The following is a 24,192-nucleotide window of genomic DNA, read 5'->3' as shown; positions in this document are numbered from 1 at the left end:
TCACTGCCTCAAACTAACAATGATCAACCGATTAGAACTGGATCATTTTGTTACTGGCCATCATCCATGCAGGGGTTGTTCGGTATGTCAGTTGTCAATGGATATTGTTTCCTTTGAACATCCACAGACTGGCAAAATGTATAAACTGCTGAACCACACTTATTGCAATACCACACATGCCGTATATGTTATTATGTGCCCTTGCTCATTACTTTACGTGGGTAAAACAAAGAGAAAAATCAAGACGCGCATAATTGAGCATAGGAGTAATATCAATCGGGGTAATCTCACTGCCCCACTTGTGCAACATTATATGGAACAATCGCATTCCCGTCTGATCTCCGGTTTTTTGTCTATCAAGTGGTTAAAAAGCCGTGGCGTGGTGGTGACCTTGATCTGCTTTTGTTACAACGAGAACAAAGAACTATTTTTGAATTTAATACAGTAACTCCTGCAGGACTTAATCTAGAGATAGACTTGTCTGTTTTTCAATGAATATTTAGACAATATGTTGTTTTCTTTCTTTTTAAACATTGGAAGGATGTTCTTTGCAGTTTATTTTAAGGAACATTTATATATGTGACTAATGGATGTATGATATGCTTGGTTTAAAGCATATATTTTTGATTGTTTGATGTCATGTATTTATGAACAAATGTTTCACACATGTACTCATTTGGTTTATGAACAAATGTTTCATATATGTACTTATTTAAGTTTAACACCTGATTGCATGGGTATATTCAACATAACATTATGATAAACTACAGATTTGTAATGCCACTCACGTTTCATTCTAGTTTTTAATGTTTTTAAGGTTTCAAAAAATGTTATTCATTAATTTTTTAATTCATTTTAATTCATTTTTTTAATAATCATTTCATATAGTAAATACATTAGAATATATTGGTACATTTAATGATAAACCATATGTTTGTAGTATTATTTAAGTTTATATTTAGAATTTAATAATTAATTATAAATGCAATTTATAGACTCATAAGGTAGATAATAATGGCACAATATAAACATACAATTATAAGAATGAAGTGCTGTTTAAGCTCAATTTTAGCATTTATAAGCTTTTTTAATGACATAATAAAATAGTATATGAACAGTTCAATTTAAAATATAATTGACAGTAAATAGATTAAAATTGGGGTATGGTAAGTTCATATTTGTTCAGAAAATCTTTTTAAATTTGGTCATTTATTATTTGATAAATATTCAATTTAAGAGTAGATAAAAAATTGGCATATGAACAGTTAATTGAAGACACAATTTATAGATTTGCTAAATAGATTAAAATTGCAATATAGTTAGTCAATTGTTTTGATAATTACTCAATATCCTGTCATTTTATATATATTTTAAATAAATGGATATTTTAACAATGTAGGCTTTAGGACCTAGTAAATGATTCCTGCATATCTGCAGGCTTTTAGACCCAGTAACCACCTAAACTCATTTGATAGGATAAAGGTTAATGCTTTGTGAAGATCAGGTGTTTTCAGTTAAGTTAATTAAAAAATGTTTCCACCCTGTGTGACGTGGTATTAAAAGCAGAGCCTTTTGAGAGCACAGCTTTTCATCCATTTTGATACAGAAAGTGAAAGTGCCCTTGGTGCTTTGTAGCTTTTACTACATGAGACGTGGGGGTAAGTTTTTGTCATGACAATAAATTGTAGGAAGTTTCTAAGTTAGGCACTATAGTATTTGCTGCCTCGTGATTTGACAACTTTTATCAATTACACAATCCTCTTGGTAATGTCTGTGGCATTATGGTTTGTTATACTTATTGAAACCCTTCTGTTTGGCAATACAGTCTGAGGTATACAGATTTTTTTCTTTTGACACTTGAGTTAAAATGAAAGTCAGTATCGCCATAGGGGCCACGCCCGATAGCCATGCAGTAACAGCCATGGGTGGGTATCTTTACTGCAGGATCTCAAGTCTGACTGTGGGTTTCTTTACTGTAGGATCCCAAGCCTGATTGTGTGTTTCTTTACTGCAGGTTCCCAAGCCTGCCTTCTTCAGTTACTTCACTGCAGGCTCCCAAGCCTGCCTTCTTCAGTTATTTCACTATAGGTTCCCAAGCCTGCCTTCTTCAGTTACTTCATCATTCTGAAAGCATCATTGATCTGCAAGAGAACGGTTTCAGGGAAACTATATTGCCAACCAGATGATGTCACTGATGGAGCTGAAATAACAGCAATGATAAGTTGTTCTGGGATCCAGCAAGTATCACGTCTTACCATCCAATAAAATGAAGTAGCAGGACCAAGAGGATGCATAAGCTTATGAAAGCATCTTTTTGTTCAACTGATGTTTTCACAAACGTTTCCAATCCACCATAACAGCCCACAGTAAACGATTGGACAATCAACGAATAAAATACGAATGAATAAATAATTATATCAATACTGCGACTATTAAGACTCAATTTCCTAGAAATGAAGAAAAATTAGCGCATCAAGCGTACTAAATATAACATACTTTGACCTGAGTAAATGGCTACTTAATGGTGGCATTGCAAAACAAAAACATATCAGTGTTGTAGAGCACAATTTTCTCTTTCAGATGATACTGTTCATAAGCTGATTCAGGCAGACTCTTTTTTAATAATTGGCTTTGAACTTTGGTGTATTTTACCATTTGCGCTGACAGTGCCAGCTTTGAAGAGATCCTGCAGGGCGGTTATAGATGCTGGTTAGTTGCAAATCTGGCAGTATTATGTCCTGCACAAGCATAATGCTTGTTCAAAATTTCAAGTCCGTATCTTTGTTTGCATGGAGGTTGTTGCGGTCTGAATATTGGTCCAAATATGTTCCGATGAGTCACGACCAATTTTGACGCACACTTTGAGTCAACTTGTTTGACTGGATTTTGCATCCATAATGTTAAAATGTATTTCATCGGAATTAGCATCAAAAACTGTACAGGATTTGAATTTTTTAGCCATTCTTATAAATGTGTTTGGATTTTATTAAACCCCCAAAATGGCATTTTGGTAAATGTTGCGAGCTCATGGACTGACAACCTTTCAGAAAAAGGGGTCCAGATCTGTAACTATTGCAGTTAGAGACCTCAAATTTTGGGAAACTTCATTTAACACCTGACTCGCGCAACAGATAACATTTGAACAAAATTGGAGACATGATGGTGGGAAGGTTTAGACCACTTGGCATGGAATTAACCAGCAAACAGACCTGTGAGCTTCTGCGTCCACATTGTCGCTCTTTATTATCAGGTGGGGCCGGGCTGGTGAAGGAGCAGCTCAGGTGGACCCGTGCGGTCTCCGGTCCGGGTGGCGACAGGTCGCTTGTCGGCCCCCCTCTGCCCGTGCCTGATCAGCTCTCTTGGGCATCCTGACTACAGGCCGGTGTCGGGCAGCAGGTGGACTCGCACGACTCCGCTCCGAGTGGCAGCGGTTTGCTCGCCGATCGCGGAGCGCCCTCCTTACGGCTTGATCTGGCTCACCCTGTCGTCCCCTGTCTACCGAGACGTTTGGTCTCTCGTTTGGTGGGTGGGGGTTGAGCTGGCGCCCGGCAGATCCACGTGGGCTTTTAGATACACGGCCAGATGCCGTCCGCTGTTCCACCGGGACTCGTCCTTTGCACCGCCAGTCTCACCCTCAGCTCCGCGGCCTCGCCAGATGGGTACAACTCGTCCAGGTCGGGGGTCGGTTAGCACTCTGTCCTCGAGCCTGGAGCTTGCGCGGACCCAACCTATATGGACGCCATCTTTATTTAGAAGTCAGTACATCTTTGTTCAGCAAAAACCACAAACATATGGTTAGCACAAGCAGAACTTACTGTTTGACCACTCCAAACAACTGAATTGCGGAAGTCCATTCTTCCATATTTTTGCCTGAGATAGAAACACCATACAATGAGACACTCCTCTTAACTTTTTAAAACAGACCCAACACAACACCCCCCCCCTCCCTCCTGCCCCCACTCCTACCCCCTAGGATGAGCATATCCGTCAACAAACAATCTCATGTCAACCTGAGTTGATTCCCCCCCCCTTTTTTTTTTTAAATATACTATTAGGTAGCTATTCTACACATTATACAGAGCACACTTGTATAAAAGGGGTCCATATATGTTCCCATCTCGCATGAGTTCGTCTCCTAACCGCAGTCAATCTCTCCATGTTACAAATGTATCATAATTTAGAAATCCAACCCATCAAGGGGGGCACAATTTTTCTTTAACTGTTACATTACACACACAAGCCCGAAGTCACCTAATTTTATTTTTGCAACTGTGCAAAATGGGGAACAGTATTTTTTTTTCAATTAGAGCCGTTAAGTCACAAAACTGCAACTATCAAAATATATTCTCAAAGGGCTCCTTTTACAAAGCTGTGGTAAAAAGTGGCCTGCGATAATGTGGGCATGTCTTTTTACCACATTTTACCATAGCTGGGAAAAAGGCCATTTTTTAATGGGCTAGGAAATGGCTACACGCAAAAATTAAAACTAGTGCACACTTATTTACGGCCTGAGTCCTTATGACAGCCATTGATGTAGCGGTAAAGGCTCATGTGCTACCCACGCAGTAATCATGCAGTGCGCGCCAATGTGGCCTCACTGCCAATTACTGCCAGGCACACACGCTACCCCAGTGGTAGTGCCAATTTTGCACGTGCTACCTGCATGTTAGCACTCCCGAGGCTTTGTAAAAGGGCCCCATAGAAATCTGTGCTTGATATTACTTTTTTTAAACTTCTATTCTTTGAAAACCACAGACTGCATGGTATAGTGGTCATTTGATAAACTGAAAACTAGAACTCACTGCTGCTGGAATTCGGAATGTGTCACCATTGAGACCCAATGCCACCAAACAGACAAAGGCTAAGCCTTGCTCCATCTCATCACTCCTTTGCTATTTCCTGCGCTCGAAGAAACACTTTTCCCAGAAATGCAAAAAAAAAAGGCAGGGGAGAGGGTAAGGAGGTAGAGATGAAAACCCATTAAGTGTCTGGTGTGTCCAGTATCTATTGTAAAAGGCAGATATTTACTGTATAGGCACTGCATTACACACATTGTGTATGCTTCTTTGTTATCAGGCACTGCAACGCCGGCCCAAAAAAACCCCACTATTTCCCTCCCGATCCATACTACCTCTGATTTGACCCCCAATCTAATCATCCCTCAAGCAGACCTACCTCAAATCTGATCACCTCAAAAGCAGGCCCCTCCCACCTGAAAGTTCTACCCCATCCCTTCACAAAACCCCACCCCTTCACACAAATCTGACATTTCCTCCACCCACCCCCTACCCCCAACTAGGGTTACCATATGGCTCCAGAAAAAGGAGGACACATTGATCCAGTCCAGGTTTTGCTTCCATTAAAAGCAATGGAAGTAAAATCCAGACTGGCTCAATCTGTCCTCCTTTTCTGGAGCCATATCATAACCCTACCCCCGACCACCTGAGAGCCCACTGGACTTTCCTAGGGTAATCCCTGATGGGCTACAGTGCTTGCTGGCTCCTTGAAAATAAACTGAAATGTAATACATCAAAATCAAATGTCATTATTCTCTTCCCATGCTTCAGTTAACCTCAATTGACTCCATGAATACGTGGTACTCATCTCCCACTACAGGATTCTGTGAAGATACTAACTCTTCCCTCACTTTTCAATCTCATAACTCAGCTGTAGTATCTAAATGCTATTTCATTCTTCACCACAGACACTCTGTACATTCTTGAACATTCCTTTCTTCAGTTGCTTATTCTGATACTGATTATCTCTCAGCTAGACTACAAATATTCTCTATAATCTTGGTTTACTGCTTGTTCAGCTTTGCAGTCTACAGTTAATTCAAAATACATCTATGAGACTTGTTTAGTTGCAGAAATATGATCATATTGCTCCTTCTTTATTTCTGAGCACTGGCTTCTAGTTGCCTATAGGATTCCTTTTAAGGTCTGGTCAATGACACCTTCAAGCATGCTGTAGTAACACCACTCCTCACAAAACCATCACTTGACCCTACCTGTCCCTCCAACTACTGCCCAATTTCCCTCCTACCCTTCCTTTACAAGATACTTGAACGTGCCGTTCATAGCTATTGCCTTGATTTTCTCTCCTCTCATGCCATCCTCGATCTGCTTCAATCCGGCTTTCGCCCCCTACACTCGACAGAAACGGCACTATCTGAAGTCTGCAATGACCTGTTCCTTGCCAAATCCAAAGGCCACTACTCCATCCTCATCCTCCTCGACCTATCCGCCGCTTTTTGACACTGTCAATGACAATTCACTTCTTGCCACACTGTCCTCATTTGGGTTCCAGGGCTCTGTCCTCTCCTGGTTCTCCTCTTATCTCTCCCACCGTACCTTCAGAGTACATTCTCATGGTTCTTCATCCACCCCCATCCCGCTCTCTGTTGGAGTTTCTCAGGGATCTGTCCTTGGTCCCCTTCTTTTTTCAATCTACACCTCTTCCCTGGGCTCCCTGATCTCATCTCATGGTTTCCAATATCATCTTTATGCCGACGACACCCAGCTTTATCTCTCCACACCAGACATCACTGCGGAAACCCAGGCCAAGGTATCGGCCTGCTTATCTGACATTGCTGCCTGGATGTCCAACCGCAACCTGAAACTGAACATGGCCAAGACCGAGCTTATTGTCTTCCCACCCAAACCCACTTCTCCTCTCCCTCCACTCTCTATCTCAGTTGATAACACCCTCATCCTCCCCGTCTCATCTGCCCGCAACCTCAGAGTCATCTTCGACTCCTCCCGCTCCTTCTCTGTGCATATCCAGCAGATAGCCAAGACCTGTTGCATCTTCCTCTATAACATTAGCAAAATTCGCCCTTTCCTCTCCGAGCACACCACACGAACTCTCATCCACTCTCTCATTACCTCTCGCCTTGACTACTGCAACCTACTCCTCACTGGCCTCCCACTTAGCCATCTATCCCCCCTTTAGTCCGTTCAGAACTCTGCTGCACGTCTTATCTTCCGCCTGGACCGATATACTCATATCACCCTTCTCCTCAAGTCACTGCAATAGCTTCCGATTAGGTACCGCATACAGTTCAAGCTTTCTCCTACTAACCTACAAATGCACTCGATCTGCAGCCCCTCCCTACCTCTCTACCCTCATCTCCCCCTACGTTCCTACCTCTCAAGACAAATCCCTCCTTTCAGTAACCTTCTCCACCACCGCCAACTCCAGGCTCCGCCCTTTCTGCCTCACCTCACCCCATGCTTGGATAAACTCCCTGAGCCCATTTGCCAGGCCCCCTCCCTGCCCATCTTCAAATCCTTGCTCAAAGCCCACCCTCTTCAATGTCGCCTTCAGCACCTAACCACCATACTTCTATTCAGGAAATCTAGACTGCCCCAACTTGACATTTCGTCCTTTAGATTGTAAGCTCCATTGAGCAGGGACTGTCCTTCTTTGTTAAACTGTACAGCGCTGCGTAACCCTAGTAGCGCTCTAGAAATGTTAAGTAGTAGTAGTAGGCTCTGGATAGACGTTTACCTCCATATGCGCCCGGTATAAGAGGCTTGGGGAGGCTTAGCGCAACAAGCAACAGGGGATCTGAGAGACCCTACCTTCTTTGCAGTAGTTTCTCCCGTCTTTTCTCCTCTGTTCTTTGCAGCGCCGCGGGTTTCTACTCTCCCCCCCCCCCCCCGACTACTCTCACTTCAGGTCTGGCATCTCTCTTTCTCCCTTAATCGCTACCAGTAGCAGTACTGTAGCGATTACAGCAATGTGCTTCAGCGCCTCAGCCTTCCCTTCTACGTCTCCTCCCATCTCATTTGATGCAACTTCCTGTTCCGCAAAGGCGGGAATGCGTGGGACCCATCATAGTAGGGAAGGCTGGCTGAGTGGCTGAGCATGAATGCTGTTCCCATACATTGGGCTTGAATCAAATTCAAAGGAAAATTGTGGCATGTTGGATTTCAGGAGAGACGCTGAGGCAGATTGCTGATCTCCCTACAGTACCGCTACTGGTAGCAGCATCGGTGGTCAACTTCAAGGCAAGTAGAACACAAGGGATCACTGGGCCATGGATAGGTCAGGAAAGGGAAAGATGCCAGAACCGCAATGGGGGGAGGGGAGAGACACAAGACCTGGCTGCAGGAATGATGGAGACTGGAGGGAAAGAGGTGTAGTGTAGGTGCTGCTCTGCTGGACCATGGGGGGAGGGGGGACTTGGACAGATAGAAAGTGCTGGAGGGGGAGGGGAATAATAAATGTCAACCAGCTGGTGGGGAGGAGAGAGGAAGCGTGACTCACAGGAGGAAGCCGGAACCACTGGGAAAGGACTGAAGATCAAGATTGGTAAGTGTTCTCAGCTACAAATAAGAACTGTGCTGCAGGTTATATAAGTCAAAATAAAAATAAATATTTTGTTTCATGCAGATCTCTTTTGTTTAAACATAACTAAATGGGCTATAAGCCCCTAATGCAGTCCATTGGTTTTCTTATATTTGTTTGTGTGATGACTTATACTGTTCCAAAATTGAAATTTGAAAACTCTTATCTCTATCTGGTCGTTAATAAAAGGAGCTCATTGTGAACACTATCCACCCTAAAAAGATGTTTTGTGGCTGTACATGAGAATTGTGATATGATCCTTTGTTTCATATTGTTGACGGTCTGTGTATTCCTTATGGGTGGTATATTGGTGTATTAGGGTCTGCCCAGTGTAATACTTATGGTACAATAAGGTTCTGAGTGTGTTTTTTGCACAAGTTTGTGCATAGCGTTTTGCAGTTGAGGGGCTGTTAGCCTTATTGAGGAGATAAACATCAACACTTTAATTTAATTTTAGTTTGTTATAACATCAGACACGGTTTAGTTTTAGAATATTTTGGAGGATCTGGTGTTGAATTGTTCCATAAATGTGTATGTGCATGTGGTTTAGTGTTGGTTAAGTGCTTGGATGTTACTTCACTAATGTGATCATTTCATTTTTGGATTTTCCATGGATGGAAATAGCAGTGTTTAATAATTGATAACATTTTTGAATAGTATACACTGGTTAGTATATGCTTTGAGCAACCACTTATTTTTTGACATATGATACATATCTAATATCTACATTTAATAAAAGGTATTAATTGTGACTATTTTATTTTTACTTATTTTTTTTCTGTGTGTTGTCAGACAATTATGGATGTAAGCCCCACCCCTAACCCCACCCCCTTTAGCCTCCCCAAAGAGTTGGGCCATTGACCGTCTATGTTTACCTCTATTGTTGGCATGGGCGTAGACTGGGGGGGGCGCGGGGCGCCACTGTTAATGCACCAAACAGGAAACACCTCGACTCCGTCCTTCGCTTCCCTGCTCTCAGCGTTCTGCCCGCCCGAAAAGAAATGACATCAGTGGAAGGCGGGACGCTGCTGATAGGGCAGAGAAGCAAAAAATGGAGTCGAGGTGCAGGTGCTTCCTGTTTGGTGCGTTACCGCCAGTTGGAGTTCGCATTCGCCACTCTGCTCTTCGCAGAATCGCGCCGGTAGTAGTGGAGTGAGCCAGCCACCAGTCCACACACAAGGAAGAAGGGAGTAGTAGGCGCCGCAAAGCCAGGTAAATGAAATGTTTCCACTCCCCCACGTAGCCAGCCGTCGCCGTTACCCACAGCAAAGTTGATGGTGTTTACTGGATATAAAACCACAGTGTAATGTAATGTAATGTAAAGCCAAAAGCTTCCCAGCAGTGGCTGGCCCCGTTCCCAGAAGCTGCTCTGTCTACTGGCCCTCCTGCCTGCAGTGTCTAAGCCAGTATTCAGCAGGAGATAACTGGGTAGGAGAAACAGGGGATAACTCCCAGCAGACTGCTAACTGTGCAGATATTCAGTGCTATCATAGTAACATAGTACATAGTAACATAGTAGATGACGGCAGAAAAAGACCTGCTCGGTCCATCCAGTCTGCCCAACAAGATAACTCATATGTGCTACTTTTTGTGTATACCCTACTTTGATTTGTACCTGTGCTCTTCAGGGCATAGACCGTATAAGTCTGCCCAGCACTATCCCCGCCTCCCAACCACCAGCCGTTTATTTAGCTGTTCACTCTTCTTTGCCATAAATTAACAGTATATTAAATTTGACTTTTACTTGCATTTGGCAAAAAGAAAGTAATTTACTGCTTCACAGGTGCTGAATATCTTTTGCTTTAATTTGCCTGTAAATTGTTTCAAAAATGATCATCACACTGACTTACAAGATTGCTAGTATAGTTGTGGTAGATCTAAATCATATTTATAAAGGTGTTCACTTTCACATTGTTCAGTACAAAACACCCTCATATACAGACCCACTCTCTTCCCAAATCTATACTTAAACAGCATAAAGTAAGTTAAATCACAGTTTGCTAGTAAATAAACAACCTCACCAAAAAAATGAACATGGGCTATGATAAAAGAACTGCTGTTCCCCTTCTATGCTCTTCTGTTTTTAAAAGGAAAGGAGACTTAATTTGGGAAGCAGTTCTGTGACCTCTGCTCAATGCTCACTGCATATTTTTATCAAAACATGAAGCTAAACAGATAGTGTGGAATGAACTTCTATATATGGATAGGACTTATTCCGTTATGACTTTTATATTTTCTTACATATGATGAAATTCATATGGAATATTAAAAAAAAAATATGTATCTGGCTAGGTACCAGTATTGAACATTCAGCTATAATTCAGCCGGCAGCAGCCATCATTTAAAAAAACATTGACTGCCTTTGGCTGAATTCCCCCGGGTTTTTTTTTACTGCAGCCTCCCTTAATCTCTACCAGGGAGCATTCCCTACCAAAAACAAAAAAAAAGCATTACATTTGCATAACTTGAATTCTCTTGGAGCATATTCCTAGGTAAATATTCTCTCATTCAGTTGCTTAAAAAAGTATATGATTGAAAACTGGCCTAACCAGTTTAATGCCTTCACCAAGTATCACATGGGGACATGGAGGGATGCTGGATTGAAGTAAGGGAAGGAGGATATGCTGGACAGAAGAGGGTGAGAGAAAGAGAATATACTGGTCAGAGGAGTGAAAATAGGGAGAGAGGGTGCTGTATAGAAGGGAGGAAATAGAAAGAGAGGGTGCTGGAAGAGGGGAGAATTAGCAAAAAAAACCAGGAATAACAGGATGAAGATTGGGGTGAGGGACACATTGAGGGCAGATACTGAAACTCGAGGAAGGGTAGGGACAGGGCTACTGCATAAAACAGAAGACACTGGAACCAAAGTAAATAGAAAAACTAAATGATGAGACAACAAAGGTAGAAAAAAGTATTTTATTCAGAATTTATTAATTGGAATATGTCAGCTTTTGGAAATGTGCATCTGTGATATTTTACATGTAAGTTTCAATTTTTCTGGTATTGCTGCATGCTGAGTCTGTCCTTGGAATTAGTGCTGTTATGGTTTAGTGAGAATATGAGTGTGTTTTTGCACAAGTTTGTGTATAGCGTTTTGCAGTGGAGAGATTGTGTGTTGGCCTTACTGAGGTGGCACCAAAACATCAGAAAGGATGTAGAGCCTAAATCATGACACACTACCTCTTGAAGGATCTACATATAGAGCCTATGCATTTCTAAGGTCAACACTAGCATGGAATGGGAAAGGGGGTAGGGAAATACTACTGGAGATGAAGAGGGAGTGCTGGGTAAGGAGGAAAGAAGGAAGGAAGGAAGGAAGGAAGGGAGAAAGAGCTGGCTTGATATCTCATACATATTCATTATGGTTATTCCCAAAAAAAGCCAGCTCTTTCCCTTCCTTCCTCCATATTAGCATATTCATTTGCATATGTATATGTGCAAATGAATATGCTAATATGCTCCGCCCCATCCTTTGCCCCCCCAAATGAAACAGTCAAACTACGCCTATGCTTCTTGGCCTCTGTTCTTACACCATACTGTCCACAAAGACATCTTCGTTCATCTCAACAGCGCTTTTTAGTCATTCCTTCTTACCATCAGGTGTGTCATGAAGACTGTCTGCTGGTGGTAGTAGAAGACTACCATTGGGGATCAGCAGCAACATTTTATACTCAGTGCCAGATGGGGCGGAAGCAGAGGGTGACCGCTCTCGCCTCATTTGTCTCGGTGCAAAATGGCACCACCAACCCTTACTGGTAGTGCCACAAAAGGTACCTCTAGGGGTCAGTGGAGCCATTTTGCACCCAGAGCCAGGCAGGGCAGGAGCAGAGGGGAACTGCTCTGGCCCTGATCATCTAGACCACCAGGGAATGCTCAGGTAAGTCCTATGGGTTCACTGGGGGTCAGGGGTGGGGAGAGGGTCAAGTTTATGTGAGGAGAGGGGCATTGTGGTAGGGCAGGGCTTTAGTACAACTTAACAATTTGGGTGCAAGAGTCCTGCTCTCTGGGACACATGGGGTAGGCACATTTTAGGGAGGATCAGATCAAGCTTGTGTGGAAGGGGGAGGCCAGTGTGGTGATTGGACAGTGCTGTCAATTGCAAAGAGAAAGGGAGTGACTGTTCTGGCTGCCAGAAGACCTCTTCAGCTGGCAAGGTTTGGGGATTCCCGCCAACCACAACAAGGTTGCCAGAATTTTGAGTGGGATCAGGCCCAATGTGGAGATGCTACATGTCTGTGGGCTGGGCATCGATGTTCAGTGCCACTTAATGGGCATTGCTGTTGAATATTGGCTCTGACGGGCCATTTTTCAAGTGGGCTGAAGATTGGAGTTCCAGAGGTGGAGTTGGGGAGGAGCCGGTAGTTATGTGTGTGCCAGCAATATTCAGTGCCATTATCCACATAGCTACATGACCAAATAGGACTGGAACATAGCAATCCTAACTCTGGTCACGTAGTTACGTGAGTGCTGGCACTAAATATCGGTTGACACCTGCATAACTACCGGGTTGCAGCCTGAAGCTGCTTAACTGTTCCCCTGCCTCCTCTCCCATCCCCGTTGTGATCTCATCCCCCCTAGGTATAGTTGTATCCCCCTCCCTCTCACCCTCCCCAGAAAGACTACCACTAGAGGTCACAGCAGTCATACTTAGTTGGAGTTGCAAGAGGCAGGAGTGTGTGACTGACTGTTCATGTGTCCTTTAGATTGTAAGCTCTTTGAGCAGGGACTGTCCTTCTATGTTAAATTGTACAGCGCTGCGTAACCCTAGTAGCGCTTTAGAAATGTTAAGTAGTAGTAGTAGTAGTAGTGTGTGTGTGGGGAGGGTTGCTCCTGCTCCAAACACCATTAGACCACCCGGCCTCTTCTGGGTGGGGCCTGCTATAACTTGTGATGGAGTTGGCCTTCGCTGGGGTGGGTCAGGAAGGAGGGGGGTCGGCCTTTGCTTGGGGGGGGGGGGGGGGGTAGCGAGAGGATGGAAGGGATGAACTGTTGACTGCACTTATGTGGGGTTCATATTTAGCTGGGACCTGCATAAGTATCTTTGATTGCCACCAGCTAAATATTGATTAGACTTTTTATTTTTTTCAGAGCAGCTGTAAATCTGCATATGAATACTGAGAAAATGCTTGAGCTTTATGTGCCTGTTTTATAAAGGCACATAGACACTTACTTTACCTTTATATAATAGGCTTCATAAACTTTTCACGTTGGTGCTCTCTTATAAAATTACTCCCATATGTCTCACTACAGACCTGCATACATCTTAAATGCATTATTCAAATCAATAATAATATTAATAATAATCGATACAAGACCTTACTCACCATCAAGGAAGTACCAATGGGGAGAGAGCTTCTGGGAAGAGAGTAAACTGGACAAGGAGCTTTCATGTTCCTGCAGAAAAAAAACAAAACAATGATTTTATTAGAGGAAACCTGGATTATATACAGATCAATATTCAGTAAGTGGGATTTGAGTTCCCCCTCGAAGATAATTGAATTTTTATTTCTATGGATATGCCAGAGGTTAGACACCAAGCCCGCAATAGTCTCCCTAAATTTTAGGGCCTTTTTACTAAGCCGCGGTAGGGCTAATGTGTGGGTAGTGTGTGTCAGATCAGCACTACCGCTGAGGTAGTGTGGGCGCCCGGCGGTAATTTCAAAGTTAGAATGTGCTTCTTCCCACGGTAGAAGTTTTTCAATTTTCTACCATGGGGGGCGTTCCCAGAGGTAATCAGCAGCACGGCCACATTGGTACGAGAGTAAATAGATGGCGGTAAGGGCTCAGGCAGTAAATAGTCATGCACTACTTTTAATTTTTGCACAAGGCCATTTTCTGCCCCATTAAAAAAGGCCTTTTTACCCACTGTGGTAAAAAATGGTCCAGCGCGTGCCAATTTCACACATCCACACTACTGCAGGCCACTTTTTAATTACAGCTTAGTAAAAGGGCTCCTTACACTCCTAAAATTAGGATGTTCAGCATTTTCTGAATATGGTGGCCTAATGCCCTGGGATCCTCCATCCCTCCTGTTTAAAAATACTGAGAGTAATATTCAGCTGCAACTGTCAGCATTTTCTTGAACACAGACTGCCCTCACAAATGTATGTTTGGATATTCAATGCTGGGCCAGTTCTTCTATGGTTCTAGACCACCTGACCACATTACTCTGATCCACTATCCTTCTGTAGATCGAACTACTCATAGTCATTATTCTTTAAATTTAGCTCTTCATCCAGTGAATAAAATTCAATATAACTTTATAGTTCCTTTAGCTATTCCGCAGTCATATTGTGGAACTCAATTCCTATTCAACTCCAGGTGATTTCAGACTACTATCAGTTTAGGAAGTTTTTAAAAACTTTTTTATTTAATAAATATTTTGAAGTGTGATGAGTTAACTGGTTTAAAAGAGGCTGTTATTCGATTAACTCATGCTGACCGAACCCAAGGGAATATTCAGAAGTACTTACCTGAAAAGTGACGCAGAATTACCCCTCCAACTGCTAAATCCAAAACGACTGTTCTTTGGTGATCCAGGGGTGGAGTCGGGGCAGAGTCAGCACTTCACTGAATAAGTACCAATATTCAGGCCTTAAATGGTTACATTAACCAGCTAAATAGGACTACATAAATAGCAGCCCTATCTTTGTCCAGTTTAACCCATTAAGGGCTGAATATTGGTACATATTCACTTAAGTGCCTGGTAATTAATGTTGGTATTCTATTCTATTCCAGTTTTTCCCGCTAATTTCACTCAAAGGATCAAAGCGGGTTACAACATGTAATCATTTCACTAATTTGTCAACCCCATGTTACAACAGGGCAACCAAGTTAACAGGGCAGGAAGGCAGCTATATTTTGTTTATTTTATAAAGATACGTAGAGTGTATTTTCAAAGCGCTTAGACTTACAAAGTTATGTGGAGGGCAGGGGCCCCAACCCCGCCAGCAGAGGTCCGCTTCCTCCTGCCGCTGCCTTTAAAATATTCCTTCGGCTGGCGAGGGACCCCAACCCCGCCAGCCGAGCCGAGGTCTTTTAAAGTCATTTTTCATCCTCCGGAGTCCGTGCTGTTCAAAGCTGCTCCTTTCGGAGTCTGACGTCGCTGGTGGAGGGGCATTTTTGATATGATGTCTGTATTGGACTTTGGATGTTTTGCGCTAAATGTCCCAAATCTGAATAGCAAATGTAACCATTTTCGAAAAAAGAAAGTGCCTATTTTTTTTTTCAAAAACACCATTTCAAACACGATTTTGTGCTTTGTGCATTTATCCTTTTAGACCATTTTGAGGGGGGGGGGGGGGGGAGCTAAAAACGCACAAAAATCAAGCATTGGGATGTAGGAGGGGGCCAGCATTTTTAGCAGACTAGTCCCCCAGACATCCCAGGACAGCAATGGGCATCTTAAGGGATACTGCTATGGACTTCATATAAATGCTTCCAGGTACACATCTCACCGTTGCTCCCTTGTCTGCCGAGTCCTGTAAAACCCACCCAAAATCCACTACCCCAGTGGCGTAGGAAGGGTTGGGGCGGTCCACCCCGGGTGCACACTGCTGGAGGGTGCAGAGAGCAGCCACGCGCCTGTCGGCTCTGCTGGTTCCTGCTCCCTCTGCCCCGGAACAGGTTACTTCCTGTTCCGGAGCAGAGAGCCAGTGGAGCCGACAGGCGTGCGGCTGCTCTCTGCACCCTCCAGCAGGAAAGAATGCACCGGGGGGGGGGGGGGGCTCTTGCACCGGGGAGGGGGGTGTCATTGCGCCGGGGGGGGGGGGGGGGTGTTGTGCTACACCCTATGGGGGCAGATGCCGGCGATCCGCCCCGGGTGGCAGCCGACCTAGGATCGCCACTGACTACCCAAACTGTACACCACTACAATGTGGGTGAAGGGGTCACCAATATGTGGGTACAGTGGGTTTTTAGTGAGTTTTGGAGGGCTCACAATTTCCACCACAAGTGTAACAGGTAGGGGGAGGTAGGGGCCTGGGTCCACCTGTCTACAGTGCATGCACCCACCACTAGACTACTCCATGGACCTGCATGCTGCTCTAAAAGACCTGGCTATAACATCTGAAGCTGTCATTGAGGCTGGTGAGTACTATTTTTATTCACAGTTTTTGGGGGTGGGAGGGGGTCAGTGACCTCTGGGGGAGTACGTGGAATTATCCATGACCCTTCAGTGGTTATCTGGTCATTTAGGGCACTTTGTGTGAGATCAAGTTGAAGTTTTCACCCTTTACATTTTAGTTTTGTTCCATTATGGCTGTAAAACGTCCCAAGTGTTTGGCACACCCTAATCCTGCCTTTGAAAACCCCCCCCCCCCCCCCCCCAACTTGCCCCCTTGTGATCTGGACGCAGTGCAGATGAATTGCACAGATAAACATCTGCAAAATAGGTTTCGAAAATACCAATTTGGACATTTTGTGAATAAATTTGTCCAAATGCTGCTTTATGACACTTTTTGGACATTTTTCTCTTTTGAAAATGAACCTCATAGAAACCTATGGAACTTAGTAAGTCTAAGTGCTTTGAAAATAGCCCCATAAGTTCCTATGTGTCATAATAAAATACTTGCAGAAAACAGTGGAGGTGACCAGTGAGATCAATGGTGTATGGCTGGCTTTTATTAGTTGTTTCAACAGTGACTCAACAGGGGCCGTGTTTCAGCAGTATGGCCTGCATCAAGAGTCTGCATTCATGTCTGTGTGGTAATTACAAAACACCATGTAGATCCAAAAACAACAATTGTACTATCATACACCAATGCGTCAGAGGCGTAGCCAGACAACAGAGTTTGGGTGGGCCTAGGCAAGAAGTGGGCGGGCACCAAGTGTTCCCTTCACCCCCCCCCCCCCCCCCCCACCAAAAAAATACTCTCTCAGCTGGTGAAAAAACGCTCCTTTCCACCTTGGCAGTCTGTAGCAGGCATGCACTAAAAGCTGAGCATGCGCAGGTGCCGGTATTGTGGACAGTAGCATTTTTGTTACCATCAGGGGGGAAGTCTTCAGCTGGCGGAGCTTGGGATCCACATCAGCTACCGCTAAACGTGTGCTAATGTTGGGTGGGCCTGAGCCCTAACGTGGGTAGGCCCCGGCCCACCCAGGCCCACCTGTGGCTACGCCACTGCAATGCGTTATCAAGGTACTAGATGGAATGAATGTGTGTTTCTTGCATCGTCAGCTGAGTTTTGAATGCAGTTTATCAGCAATAGAGAAACTTTTTTTGAAAGACCATTTTCTGCATCCAATGCTCTTTCACTTAATTGTACCAATAGTTTTTATTACATTTAGTATTGTCTCCATAAATCACTTGTTTTTTCACGTGTCCATCACAAGCACAGCACTAAATACAATTTTCTATTTTTGACATACTCGCTGATTGAGTACATTGTTTTTCCTGTGCCTCCCAATCTTCCTTGTTTATGTTTCCTGTCACTATTGTATTGTCAGATACACCTAGCACTTTCAGCATGTTTATTATTATTCTGCTTCACTCGCACTTGCACTTTAACCCCTGTGTACTTAACACTTAATAGCGCAGCACTTTAGTCATTTGGAGGGGCATAATCGAACGGGGGCGCCCATCTATAAGGGTGGCCATCTCTAATGACGGCCCCGTTAAGCAGCGTACCCGACTGTATTATCAAAACAAGATGGCCGGCCATCTCTCGTTTTGATAATACGGTCGGGGCCGGCCAAATCTCAACATTTGAGTCGCCCTTAGAGATCGCCGGCGTTAGAGGTGGCCGGCATTGGTTTTCGCCCGATAATGGAAACTAATGGCGGCCATCTCAAACCTGGCCAAATCCAAGCCATTTGGTCATGGGAGGAGCCAGCATTTGTAGTGCACTGGTCCCCCTCACATGCCAGGACACCAACCGGGCACCTTAGGGGGCACTGCAGTGGACTTCACAAATTGATCCCAGGTGCATAGCTCCCTTACCTTGGGTGCTGAGCCCCCCAAAACCCACTACCCACAACTGTACAACACTACCATAGCCCTTAAAGGGTAACGGGGGCACCTACATGTGGGTACAATGGGTTTTGGGTAGGTTTTGGAGGGCTCCCATTTACCACCACAAGTGTAACTGGTAAGGGGGGATGGGCCTGGGTCCGCCTGCCTGAAATGCACTGCAGTACCCACTAAAAACTGCTCCAGGGACCTGCATAGTACTGTGATGGAGCTGGGTATGACATTTGAGACTGGCATAGAGGCTGGCAAAAAAATGTTTATTAACTTTTTTTTTGGGTGGGAGGGGGTTGGAGACCACTGGAGGAGTAAGGGGAGGTGATCCCCGATTCCTTCCGGTGGTCATCTGGTCAGTTTGGGCACCTTTTCGAGACTTGGTCGTGAACAAAAAGGGACCAAGTAAAGTCGGCCAAATGCTCGTCAGGGCCGGCCTTCTTTTTTCCATTATCGGCCGAGGCCAGCCATCTCTTAACCACGCCCCCGTCCCGCCTTCAGTACACTGCTGACACGCCCCCTTGAACTTTGGCCAGCCGTGCGACGAAAAGCAATTGAAGCCGGCCAAAATCGGCTTTCGATTATACCGATTTGGCCGGCCTTAGGAGAAGGCCGGCCATCTCCCGATTTGTGTGAGAAGATGGTCGCCCTTCTCCTTCGAAAATAATGGCACATTTGCACCCATTTTTCACTTCATTACATATTCCCTCCATTTATTTAATTGTGGATGTCTTTTTCAGACCACTACTTCTAATAAAGAGGGTTCTCCTCTTTTATAACTATTTGATACATTTAACCACAATCTACATTAATAGGTATGAGTAGCTTGCAGCTTCCACTTATCATTTTTATGTCAATTTTTATGACTGTTTATTTATGTGATGCAATTTATATGACTTTTTAATGTTTCTAATTTTTACTTTATCATTATTGTTTTATTGCATTATATTATTATTATTATTATTTGTTGCATTTGTATCCCACATTATCCCACCTCTTTGTGGGCTCAATGTGACTTACAATACATCATGAATCATGAGAATACATGAGAAAGTATACATTTAGTAATAACAGCAGAATTTTGGGTAATATGATAATGAAAGAACATGGTATTAAATTTAACAAGCAAACATAGTACATAAATACATAAGTACATAAGTACATAAGTAGTGCCATACTGGGAAAGACCAAAGGTCCATCTAGCCCAGCATCCTGTCACCGACAGTGGCCATCCAGGTCAAGGGCACCTGGCACGCTCCCCAAACGTAAAAACATTCCAGACAAGTTATACCTAAAAATGCGGAATTTTTTCCAAGTCCATTTAATAGCGGTCTTTAGGAATCTATCTAACCCCTTTTTAAACTCCGTCAAGCTAACCGCCCGTCACCACGTTCTCCGGCAACGAATTCCAGAGTCTAATTACACGTTGGGTGAAGAAAAATTTTCTCCGATTCGTTTTAAATTTACCACACTGTAGTTTCAACTCATGCCCTCTAGTCCTAGTATTTTTGGATAGCGTGAACAGTCGCTTCACATCCACCCGATCCATTCACTCATTATTTTATACACTTCTATCATATCTCCCCTCAGCGTCTCTTATAAAGAAAGTGAACATTTAATACTAGTGGAAGATCCTTGGGTAACATGATAATAGAAATAAGGTTAGTAGTTTGGCAAGCAGATATTGTAGGGGGAATTCTGGCTATGTGTCAGGAATTCATATTTGTTGATCATTGTTGTATGCCTTGTTGACATTTTTATATGTATGTTGCATTATATGTATGTATATTTATATATACTTTTTTTTTTGTCTAGACTCCTGACGCAGGCACTTTTGCCAAATAACGGACTGTGTTGGGTCCATTCAATAAAAATTGAGTTGACACCCCTTCTCTTACAGGCTCCTTTTACTTTTTTTTTTTTTTTTTGCTCTGGTTTGAGTATACTTTGAACTGCCTCTCTCTTGTGTTTTCTAGGACTCATGGTTACAGGCATTACAGCTGCTCAAGGGCAACTGTAAATATATGAGAACGTAGGAGTACCCTAATGGTTAGTGCAGTGTCCTGGGAACTTAGGGAACTGGGTTCAATTCTGACTGCAGTGCCATGTGACTCTGGGACTTGATATACTGCCTTTTCTGTGGTTTTTGCAACTACATTCAAAGTGGTTTTACATAGTATATAGAGGTACTTACTTTTGTACCTGGGGCAATGGATAATTAAGTGACTTGCCCAGAATCACAAGGAGCTGCAGTGGGAACTGAACCCAGTTCATCAGGATCAAAGTCCACTGCCCTAACCACTAGACTACTCCTCCAGTCCATTTAATCCTCCATTGCCCCAGATTGTGAACTCACATACATAACAGTGGATTGTCCTTGTGAAGGAGAAGTTAGCCTTTAATCAGTTTAGATTAGATCAGTTTAGACTGCTGTAAGTGTGTTTGGTGCATCTCTTTTGTATATGTTTCTGACTTGAATTACTTACTTTGGCATTAAGTGTTTCAATGTGTGTGTAAGCTTGGATGTCTGGCCCTTTCCTATGACTGGAGTACCTTTCTGTCTTTTAAAAGTTTTGCTTTTATTGTAAACTGCCCCAATTTGTCTACAGGTGGCAGTATATAAAAAAAAAAAAAAGATGACAAACAATTGATTTAGAAGCATAAAACTTATATAAATTTAGGCCTGCCAGTCATTTGCCTAGATTTATGAGCCTAATTTATAAGCTTAGTGCTAAGATCCTATGTTTTTTTTTCTCCACCCTAAATCCAACTCTGTTGCCACCTACCTTTTATGCTCCTAACTTTAGAAGTTTAGTATAAATCTGAATATAAATGTAGGTACTCAGCCCTGACAAATGTTCAAGTGGGCAATATTCAGCTGGCAGCGGTCAGCAATTTTTAAGCACTGAACATTGCTGGCTAAATTAGACCCAAATATTCAAAACCAAGCTATGTGTGGGCACCAGTACTGAATATCTGGGTATGACTGGACATGTGCTAACAACTGGGACTTATGCCTCTGGACTGCCCCTCTACTGCCCAGATTTGAATTGAAGCCTATATTCAGTAGCACAACTTGCTTAAGTGCCCCTTAATATAGGTAGCCATCCTGCTGAGTGCAATTAAAGCAGGCAGCAGCCTCTTCTGTCCACTTAAAACACTTTGAATCTTGATCCCCAAAGAGGCCAATTTAAGAACACAACTCCTAAAGTTAAGATCATAATTCCTTTAAATTATGGGCCCTATGGAGGTAATTCTATAAAGATGTATGCACATATAGTATTTTGGATGTTTAAATGCATACCTGAACACATATGTGCATAAATGACAATAATACAGTATGTGCTATTCTGTAAGTAGATGCATGTCTTTGAATAGGAAATACTTTGTAGGTGGGCAGAGTCTGAGCAGAGCATGGGTAGGGAGCATATCTATGCATGACCATTTACACCAGCTCTATAAAGAGCAGTTGGATATAGACATTCCAGTTTTCAACTTGTCCTACAATATTCTTTCAGATGTACAGATTCAGGTTTTGTGTAAAGGATAATAATTTGTTCAAACAGCTAAATATAACACCTTTCAGACTATAATAGACATTTTCAGATTCCCCAGAAGCTACAGATCATCCGGGCCTTCTCCAAAGACATGGTACCATATACAGATATTTCCATTGTCAAAAAAATGTCCTAGTGGATACCTCCAGGGCTGATGGATCCTCTTATACACATTTAATGATTGCATACATAATATTTCTCTGTTGGAGAAGAAGAGCAAACAGCACTTCTACAATCTGTCCCGAGAGGAGGATGGGGCAATCCGCGCATTAGCCAATAAACACGCCACTGTCATAAAGCCAGCGGATAAAGGTGGAGGAATTGTTGAACAAGATAGAGATGATTATGTCAGAGAAAGCCAAATACAACTTGCTGGCAAACAGTATTAAACCCTTTTGGACTCCAATCCTACCATTTCTTTACAGAAAGATATAGAAGAAGCAGTTGCTCTGGTATCATCTAGGGGTTTTCTTATAGCCAAGGAGAATGATTTTCTGTTAGTTCAACACCCTGTTTAACCGACCACATACACATTACTCAAGATTCACAAATCTACTGTGAATGCCCCTGAAAGACCTATCATCTCCAGGAAAGGGTCAGTACTTGAGCCTTTGTCCATCTTTGTGGACTTTTTCTCTACCCTTTTATCACCAAGATTGACTTCTACTTAAGAGATTCAGGGCATATGATCAATCTAATCTGGAGAACTTGATAGTAAACTTTCAGATATATTTCTAGTGGCATTCAATATCAATTCCCTACATACAAACATTCTTCAGTTAGAAGCACTCCAGGTTATAGAACAGCTTTACAGAATCATATATCCAACCGCTGTGTCCCCAATTAGTTTATCATTACACTTGCCATAATTGCTTTAACTAATAATTATTTCTATTTTCTAGACCTTTTACTTTCAGATCTGCAAAACAGCCATGGGGGCAGCTATGGCCCCCAATATAGTGAACCTGTATGTGGCTCATTTTGAGGAAGTACATCTATGCAATGATCCTTACAAACATAACATCATCTTTTACAGATGTTATATAGACAACATTTTTTTTACTGTGGTGTGGAGATCATAACAGCTTGAAGGAGTTTTTTACATAGCTCAACAGAAGAGATCCCCATTTGACATTTAAACTACAGTATGATGCACTCCAAATCAGTTTTTTGGACTTACAAATCTGTAAGAATATAAGAGTAGCCATACTGGGTCAGACCAATGGTCCATCTAGGCCAGTATCCTGTTTTCCAAACAGTGACCAAGCCAGGTCACAACTACTTGGCAGAAACTCAAATCGTGGCAACATTCTATACTACAAATCCCAGGGCAAGCACTTGCTTCCCATGTCTGTCTCAATAGCAGACTATGGACTTTTCCTCCAGGAATTTGTACAAACCTTTTTTAAACCAGATACGCTAACCGCTCTTACCATATCCTTCAGCAAAGACTTCCAGAGCTTAACTATTTGTTGAGTGAAAAAATATTTCCTCCAATTTGTTTTAAAAGTATTTCCATGTAACTTCCTTCAGTGATCCCCAGTCTTTGTACTTTTGGAAAGAGTAAAAATTGATTTACTTCTACTCATTCTACACCACTCAGGATTTTATAGACCTCAATCAAATCTCCCCTCATCCGTCTCTTTTCCAAGCTGAAGAGCCCAACCTCTTTAGCCTTCCCTCATACGAGAGGAGTTCCATCCCCTTTATCATTTCAGTCGCTCTCCTTTGAACCTTTTCTAATTCCACTTTATCTTTTTTAAGATATGGTTACTAAAACTGAACGCAATACTCAAGGTGCGAACACACCATGGAGCGATACAAAGGCATTATAGTATTTTCGGTCTTATTCACCATCCCTTTCCTAATAATTCCTAGCATCCTGTTTGCTTTTATGGCTGCCACTGCACACTAAACAGAAGATTTCAGTGTATTATCTACACCACCACCTAGATCTTTTTCTTGAATACTGACCTCCAAGGTGGACCCTAGCATCAGGTAACTGTGAATCGGATTATTCTTTCCAATGTGCATCACCTTGCATTTGTCCACATTAAATTTCATCTGCCAGTTGGATGCCCAGTCTTCCAATTTCCTAAGGTCTTCCTGCAATATTTCACAATCCGCACTTGATTTAACAACCTTGAATAGTTTTGTATCATCTGCAAATTTAATCACCTCACTCATTGTTCCCATTTAAGATCATTTATTAATATGTTAAGTAGCACCGGTCCCAGTGCAGATCCCTGCAGCACTCCACTGTTTACCTTCCTCCATTGAGAGTAATGACCATTTAACCCTACCCTCTGTTTTCCGTCC

General features: G+C 42.9%; 1 protein-coding gene across 1 annotated transcript in view; it reads right to left on the bottom strand.

The window, feature by feature from the left end:
* Positions 1–24,192, bottom strand: part of DGKI (diacylglycerol kinase iota) — a 1,705,262-nt gene that overhangs the window by 240,604 nt on the left and 1,440,466 nt on the right. Inside the window, 1 exon segment of the mRNA XM_030215620.1 lies at positions 13,680–13,749. Within this exon segment, the coding sequence (XP_030071480.1) occupies positions 13,680–13,749 (70 nt within the window).

The sequence above is a fragment of the Microcaecilia unicolor genome, chromosome 10 (assembly GCF_901765095.1).
Source record: "Microcaecilia unicolor chromosome 10, aMicUni1.1, whole genome shotgun sequence".
Taxonomy (NCBI): domain Eukaryota; kingdom Metazoa; phylum Chordata; class Amphibia; order Gymnophiona; family Siphonopidae; genus Microcaecilia; species Microcaecilia unicolor.
The sequence above is the reverse complement of the archived record's forward strand: the minus strand, read 5'-3'. Positions and strand labels throughout refer to the sequence as shown.